Below are 8,922 nucleotides of genomic sequence, written 5' to 3'. Positions count from 1 at the left end.
GTGGCTATTCCTGGTTGTCAACTTGACTATATTTGAAATCAACTACAATCCATAATTGGAAGGCTCACCAGTGAACCTAATCTGGAGGATGGGAGATAGAAGTTTCTGATCTGGATCTTGGTATGGAGATCTTGAGACAAAGTGGCGATTGAATCAAGAAGATTAAGACAGGGAGATCTCCGAGTCCAAGGTCATCTGGGATTAAAGGTGTGGTGGCACACACCTTTAATCTGGGCTACACCTTCTGCTGGAGACCATATAAGGACATTGGAAGAAGGGAGTCTATCTCTTGTTCTTTTGCCTTCTTGCCATGTGGGACTCAGCAACTGCTAGATCCTTGGACTTGCATTCACAGCTACTACTGAACCTTGTTGGGATTTGGACTGCAGACTGTAAGTCATCAATAAATTCCTTTACTATATAGAGCATATCCGTAAGTTCTATGACTCTAGAGAACCCTGACTTATACAATCTACCTGTCTGTCACTGTACCAGCACCATGCAGTTTTTATCACAATTGCTCTGTAGTACAGCTTGAGGTCAGGCATGGTGATTTCGTCAGAGGTTCTTTTATTGTTGAGAATAGTTTTTACTATCCTAGGTTTTAGATTATTGCAGATGAATTTGCAAATTGCCCTTTCTAATTCAGTGAAGAATTGAGTTGGAATTTTGATGAGGATTGCATTGAATCTGTAGATTGCTTTCGGCAGGATGGCCATTTTTACTACATTAATCCTGCTGATCCATGAGCATGGGAGATCTTTCCATCTTCTGAGATCTTCTTCAATTTCTTTCTTCAGAGACTTGAAGTTTTTGTCATACAGATCTTTCACCTCCTTAGTTAAAGTCACACCAAGGTGTTTTATCTTTTTTGTGACTTTTGTGCCCTGCTGCTTTCCTCCTTTCTACAGTAACAGAGAGTGAACCTAGCATCCAAGCACCAGGCCACTGAGCCCAGCCCAGCCCACTTTTTATTCTTATTTTATTACTTTTTTTTTCTTATTTTAAATAGGGTCTTAAGAAGCTGTTTAGGCTTCCCTTGAAAGCGCGGGGTAGCCCGAACTGCCTTTGACTGTCATCCTCCTGTCTCAGCCTCCCAAGTAGCCGTGATACCAAGCCTAATTCTGTTATATCTTTTCAACATTATAGAGCTACGAACTACACTTCAAATTCTGTCAGTGCTGTATAAACTGCAGCATGCGAATCACCCCAGCTAAGAGTCCTTTGCTCTGTGTCCCTTACAGTCAGGTGGCATGCTATTTCCTAGAAAGAAATGGTCAAGGTTGACTCTCTCCTGAGTCAATCAATTCATAACTCCATATCAACTTTTCTCATAAAAAGTTGGAGTGTTGAGTCTAAAGTTCTTTTTAGCTCTATAAATATTAAGTCAGCAAAGACATTAAACTAATAGTTTACAAGTTTGTACAACTCCTAAAAAAAAGTTCCTGTAAATCACTATCTTCCCCATCCTACACTGTGACCCCCCCTCAGAGATTACAAAGTCCAAAAGCCTGAGAACAGGTGCCTCTTTTCAGGGTTGCTTAGAAAGAAGCAAGCCCACATGATACCAACACTACCCGTTCTTGTCATTTGGCTGCATTGCCCTCCTAACTTACTAAACACATGGCAGTCTCCTCCAGAGTTCTCAGGCTGGCTCAGACACGCTCACAGCACTCTGAAATGAGTAAAAATACTTAGTTGTTATAACATAGGTCATTTTCTTATTTTATATTTTTGTTGTCAGGACATAGAAATTATATAAAATAGTGGGATTTGCTGCTGCATTTTCATATGTATAAAACATACCTTAATTATATCCACCCTGTCACCCCCCACCTACACACACATGCTTTAACTTCCTAGTAGCTCCTTTTCCATATAGATTTCAAATCTAATCTAGTCTCTTGCTATTTCCTCTATTGCAGAATCTCTATGTAAGCCATTTAGAAGATATTCAATGATATCAGGTGAAATCCCTCAAAAGAGACCTTCAACACTTGCTGATCCATAGCACATTTTAAAGAATGCATTAATATCGATGTGTTTTTCTCCACTCAAATCCATCTGATTACTTCAAATAATTGTTCCTCCAGGAATTATGAATTTGAAAAAAAATCCTCTATTAAGTGAGAATTATGTTCATGCTGTCTGGACGTTAATAGATATACTCTTATTCTGAATATAGGATGCCAGATATCAAACAGAGGATTATTATCAAGGAGAATTATCAATATTCTAAACTTTACAAATTACTAGTAGGTTTTTCAGAACAACTAAATACGTGTAATAATCATTTTGTTTCCTTTTCATTATGCTTAGACATGTGGCTTGAAGCATTTGGCAACCTAAGAGCAAAATGCAGCTCCCTGAAGCCACACATCTCCTAGACAAGCACGACATACCCATGCAAGGTGGTCCTCTCCCATTCCATGGCTTTTTCTTTTCAACATGCCTCAAAAGATCTACATTCAGTGTGCTAGCCCTGGCCCTGGGTTCTGGGTATTCAATATTCCCCAGTCACTTTCTGTCCACACTATCTAAAAATCACTGTTTCCAAAATAAAGGGCAAAATAGCATATTAAATATATGGAATGAGTAGCTTGTAAGGGAAATACATGTACCACGAATATTAATATAAGCTAAGCAACTATCATTATTTGACTCCCTTTGATAGAATTGTGCACAGTCAAAACTAGTATATGCAAGGTCCTCACACTTAGGAAAAGTTAACCCTGGTAAGATTTAGGCTCTGTCTCTCACTGGTCTTCATTTTTCTAAGTGAGTAATAACTGGGTTCTCTGGTCCTCATAACAGGGAGCACTGTTAAGTTACTAAAATCAATCTGAACTGGATTAACTACAGGCATATAGTACACTGTGGGTGCTAGCTACAGGCATATAGTACACTGTGGGTGCTAGCTACAGGCATATAGAACACTGTGGGTGCTAGCTACAGGCATATAGTACACTGTGGGTGCTAGCTACAGGCATATAGTACACAGTGGGTGCTAGCTACAGGCATATAGTACACTGTGGGTGCTAGCTACAGGCATATAGTACACTGTGGGTGTGTGGTGGTTAAGTACAGAAATACAGGATGAACTACATTGTGAGAAAGTTAAAGTCACTTTTAACAGTTGCTTACCAATTTTAAAGCATCATACACTGTGCTTCTGTAACTGGGACAGGTAACTGAACTGGAAACATATCATACTCTGTGGGAGCCATAGGCACACGAAGAAAAGGAGAAAGGGAAACTAAAATAGGAAAAAGAAAAACAGAGGGAAAGGAAGTCAAAAAAAGTAAAAAAAAAAAAAAAAAAAAGGCAAGACTCGGTGCTATATTGTGGTCAGTGTTAGAAACTGAATTAGATAACAGGTGGTGTTACCCTTACACTCTGTAGATTAGATTTCCAAAGAAAAATAAAATATTAGACTTGCCAATTACCATACATATCTAAAAAAAAAAAAAGGCAAAGTAAAACGAAAGGAAAGGAAAGAAGGAAGGAAAGGAGGGACAGAGGGAGTAGAAATGAGGTAGCTTTATCAGCATTAAGGAAATGTGCACATCCCAGCTTAGCTACACCAAATCAACCAATACTGCTAGACCCTGAACAAAACATCATTGTGCAGAATTTAAGAGCCTCGAATGCAAGCTCCTTGCCTAGATATCTGAAGCTAACACCTCAGCGTCCATGCCGGGTTTAAAACAAGTCTCCTTCATCAGTCAAGCCAGGTTCCTCTCCCCAGCAAGGCCTCAACTTCCAGATCTCTTATTGATCTTTTCATCTTTCAGTATTGACAAGGGTCTTATCCACCACATTAGCAAGAACCTCACACTACTCTCAATAACTTCTGCTATAAATTCCCACTTTGACTTTTTTTATTCATATTTGAACTCCGTTCTTTCCCAGGGCCTCCGCTTTGCTACTGAAATGCATCCAGCTGTGTTCTCCTTAGTCATTGTGCTTCTCTAGAAAAATTGGAAGTTATTCAAAATGTTAAAAATAGGACTACAGAAACAGTTGAGTTGATGTAGTTCTTTAAAATAGACTGTCTCACATAGGGTCATATAGTTGAACATTTGGTCAACAGATGATAACACTGTTTGGGGAAGTTTAGGAGGTATGGCCATATTGGAGGAAGTTCTAAAATCTAAAGACCCAATTCCCACCATGTCCAGTTCACTCTTTCTGCTTTGTGTTTGTGGTTCAAGACATGAGCTTCGAGCATCCCCTGCCAGCCACCATACTTGCCTCTCTGCCTTCTGGAGTCATAAGCCCACATAAATTCTGTCTTTCATAAGTTGCACTGGTCATGGTGTTTTAATCACAGCAACGGAAAAGTAATTAATACAGCTGCTAAAGTGCTTGCTTACATAAACATGGAGACTCAAGTTAAAATCCCACCCCCATGTTAATTTCAGGCATAGCAGTGTGGGCCTGAAATCTTAGGACTGGGGGTGGGGTAGTAGAAACAATCAGTTCCCAAGGACACGCTGGCCAGACCATCTAGCCCTAAGTTTGGAGGCCTTGTCTCAAAAACACACAAAACAAACAATGGAGGGCTACTGAAGAAGACACCTGTTGCTGACCTCTGTCCTTCATAAGCATCGTCAAACACATGCACACCCAAACGTGCACACATACACAAGCACACATTGACACATATATTAGAAATAAACTTGCCTTATGACCCATTAATTCTGCTACTTGGTATAAATCCATGAAAACTAAAAATGTATATGTCAACATACAAAGTTTTGGGAGGAAAAAGTCTTCAGATAATATTTTTGTTGTTGTTGTTGTTGTTTGTTTTTCGTTTTTTCGAGACAGGGTTGCTCTGTATAGCCCTGGCTATCCTGGACCTCACTTTGTAGACCAGGCTGGCCTCGAACTCAGAAATTCACCTGCCTCTGCCTCCTGAGTGCTGGGATTAAAGGTGTGGACCACCATGCCCGGCTTCAGATAATATTTTTATTAAACAGAGTAGAAGCAACTCAAATGTTCATTAGCTGACAACAAAATGTGATAGACTCAGCAATAAAAAGCAGCAGATCACGAGCCCATGCTGCAATGCAGATGGACCTTGAAAACATTACACTAAATGAAAGTGTGTGCATGCATTGCATGATTCTGTTTATATGAAATTCCCAGAAAAAAAAACAAATACACAGAGACTTGAAGTAGAGTGGTGGATTGCAGGGAGCGTAACAAAATGCAAGGAGAAGTGGCTGCTTGTGGGTCTAGGAGTGATGAAAATATTCTAAAGTTAGACAGTGAGGATGCTTGCACATGTCGGTGAACACACTGAAAACCACTGAGTTGGACATGTTAGACTATACTTTTCATGTGTGTAAATTATATCTTAATATGTCTGTTGTTTTAAAAGTCACTGGTATAGGTTCATTTAATAAATACATACTTGTTGAGAGTCTATAGTATACTGCACACTGAACACATCAAAGGTATGTGCAAGGTCTCTGCTTTCTTAGATTTATAGCCTTTCAAAAGAAACATGATGATTAATCATGATTGTCACCTCATTTGAACTAATACCAATTTCTATGTTATTTATTTATTTGTTGATTTAAAATTGATTGTTTTTTATGTATGGTATATGTGTGTATGTGTTCACATGCGGGTGACTGTTTATGCATGTAAAAACCTGAGGTCAAAATCAGAGTTCTTACTCAATAGTTCTCTACCTTATTTTTTTTACAGAACAGGACTTTTCATGAGCCAGATCATGTAGACTGGCTAACCACCACACCTCCAGGATCCTTCTGTTTCTGCCTACACAGGAATTACAGGCATGTGCAGAAGTCTGGGCCTTTTTATTTTATTTTACATATGTGCAGAGAATCTGAATTCAGGTCCTAATGATTACATGGCTATCATTTTATCTATGGAGACATCTCCCTACCTTCTTGACTAGGTTTAGGATTGCTAAGAAAACACAGGTATACACATACACTCACACACACACACACACACACACACACACACACACACACACACACGAGGGTGTTTCCGCACAGGTTAAACTGAGGCAGGAAGACCTATTCTGAATGTGGACCTCCGCCATCTCATAGGCTGGGAATATTGGACTGAATTAAAACAAGCAAGTGGTCTCAACACCAGCATTCATGTTCCCTATGACAGATGCACTATGACCATCCACCTCACATCCCTGTTACCTTGTCTTCCCAAACTGTAAGTCAAACAAACCTTGTCTTCTTAATGTTACTTTTGTTGCCCATTTTGTCACAGCAATAAGAAAAGTAATTAATACAAAAATCTGTGCTTAAATGCAAGTGACATGCAAACTAAAGAGTTTGTTAAGTGGCAATATAAAATGATAGGTGCCAAAAACAAGGAAAAAGGAAATGAATAAAATAGGCCTTAGGATGGGAAGTGATAGTTCCTTTTTGTGCCAACGTAATATTTTTATTGATTCTTTGGGAATTTCATATCATGCACTCCAATCCCACTCATTCCCAGACCTTCCATGTCCACCCCCACCCTGTGACCTCCTCCCTCAAAGGAAAAAGAAAACAAAACAAAACAAGCCCAACTGTGGTATCTATATACTCACTGGAGCATGGCCAAACTCTTAGTACCCTGACCCTTAAATAGAACTGAGTCCTTCCCCTCCTGCACCCTTGCCAGAAGTCACCAACTGTGAAGAGCTAACTTCAACATTCTTACCACAGAGAAGATAGTTCTTAAGAAATAACATTTCAGCTGAAATCTGAATTAGACATAGTCAAATGAGTAAACTTGAAGACTGAAAAAAAGAAAGATACCCAGGTCCTGAGACAAGAAAGAGCTTGAGGCATTACAGGAACTATGGTCAGATGATGACACTGGGCAAGTGAAGGACAGATAAGCAGAAGCCAGAGATGCTATGTCTGTAGGCCAAAGTAAGCATTTAGATTATATTTCCAGTACAATGGAAAAATCGTAGTCATTATTAAGCAGAACAAATCCAGATCCAAATTACATTTCAGAAAGGTAATAAGATATATGGAGCACATATAGTCTCAGGGCTTCTGCTGTGCTCCAAGAGGAAGGTATCAATATGGCTTAAACTATATACTAGCAGAGATTTCATATCCCTGACCAGCAATTAAATAAAGGACTTGAGGCAGTGTTCTTTCCTGTTCTGCTCAACATATACAACTTGCCTACACAGATTACAATACCAAAAAAAAAAAAAAAAAAAAAAAAAGAAGAATATGGAAGGACTATGCAGACTTGAACAACAACAACAAAAACCTTAAATTTCTTATTCTCTTTCTATGCAATATGGACCATATGCATATGTGCAGCATTACTGAGTCTTTGCCATTGTGGTAGTTTGAATGAGAATGGCCCCCATAGGCTCATATATTTGAATGCTAAGTCACCAGGGAGTGGAACTATTTGAGAAGGATTAGGAGGTGTGGTCGTGGAGGAAGTATGTCACTGGGAGTGTGTTTTGCAATTTCAAAAACCCACACAAAGTCAAGATTCTCTTCTCTGCCTTCACCTTCAGATTAAGATGTAAAGTTTACAGCTACTGCCCCAATTCCATGCCTGACAGCAATCCACCAGGATAATCATGGACTAATCAATCCTCTAAAACTGTAAGCAAGCTCACAATTAAATGCTTTCTTTTATAAAAGTTACTGTGATCATGGTGTCTCAGCAATAAAACAAGACAATCCTTGCCAATGTAAATCAACTACTGGCCATACTGGCTTAAGACTTAACTGTCTTGTTAGATGTGTATTTTAGATGGGGTTCTGTAGTTGGGATAAAACCAAAGCTACTTAAAGGAAAGGGTTGATCCTCCGCATGAACCAAGCCGAGGGTGCCAAGAGCCCCAGAGGACTCTCCATGCCACAGGACTCCTAGCACAACCAGGACCTTGGGATCACATGTAAGTGGAACACAGAATCAGCTCCAAAGAACCGAGGATGGTGTTGTGCCCGCAGGAACAGAGACAAAGGAACCCCGCCCAAATCAGGAACCATAAATGTGAGCATCAGTAATAGAATACAAGAGATGGAAGAAAGAATCTCAGGTACAGAAGATTCCATAGGGAACATGAACACAAAAATCAAAGAAAATATAAAATGCAAAAAGATTCTAACTCAAAACATTCAGAAAATCCAGGACACATGAGAAGACCAAACGTACAGATAATAGGAGTAGATGAGAATGAAGATTTTCAACTTAAAGGGCCAGCAAATATCTTCAACAAAATTATAGAAGAAAACTTCCCGAACCTTAAGAAAGAGATGTCCATAAACATAAAAGAAGCCTACAAAACTCCAAATAGACTGGACCAGAAAAGAAATTCCTCCCAACACATAATAATCAGAACAACAAATGCATTAAATAAAGACAATAATAAAAGAAATAAGGGAAAAAGGTCAAGAAACATATAAAGGCAGGCCAATTAGAATTACACTAGACTTCTCAACAGAGACTATGAAATCCAAAGGATCCTGGACAGATGTTATACAGATCCTAAGAGAACACAAATGCCAGCCCAGGCTACTATATCCAGCAAAAGTCACAATTACCATAGATGGAGAAACCAAAGTATTCCATGACAAAACCAAATTCACACAATATTTTTCCATGAATCCAGCTCTTCAAAGGATAATAAAAGGAAAACACCAACATAAAGATGGAAACTACACCACAGAAAAAGCAAGAAAGTAATCCTTCAACAAACTTAAAAGAAGTCAACTACAAGAACAGAATGCCAACGTTAACAACAAAAATAACAGGAAGCAACAATTACTTTTCTTTAATTTCTCTTAACATCAATGACCTCAATTTCCCAATCAAAAGATAAAAACTAATAGACTGGCTACACAAACAGGACCCAACATTTGGCTGCTTGCAGGAAATCCACCTCAGGGACAA

General features: G+C 39.0%; 1 protein-coding gene across 7 annotated transcripts in view; it reads right to left on the bottom strand.

Annotated features, from left to right (window-relative positions):
* Positions 1–8,922, bottom strand: part of St7 (suppression of tumorigenicity 7) — a 238,825-nt gene that overhangs the window by 145,927 nt on the left and 83,976 nt on the right. Inside the window, exon 1 of one of the 7 annotated variants that reach the window (XM_029535662.1) lies at positions 3,145–3,213. The exons of 5 other annotated variants lie outside the window; for them this stretch is intronic. Coding sequence is in view for 1 of the 2 variants with exons in the window: in XM_029535661.1 (XP_029391521.1) it covers position 1,617 (1 nt within the window). In the remaining variant the exon portion in view is untranslated. Of the gene's footprint in view, positions 1–1,616; positions 1,641–3,144; positions 3,214–8,922 lie in introns of those variants that run through there. One more of the 7 variants, XM_029535661.1, reaches the window with a different exon arrangement.

This window comes from Mus pahari, chromosome 2 (genome assembly GCF_900095145.1).
Source record: "Mus pahari chromosome 2, PAHARI_EIJ_v1.1, whole genome shotgun sequence".
NCBI classification, from domain to species: Eukaryota; Metazoa; Chordata; class Mammalia; order Rodentia; family Muridae; genus Mus; species Mus pahari.
Note: the sequence above shows the minus strand (reverse complement) of the source record. Positions and strands in the feature narration are given on the sequence as shown.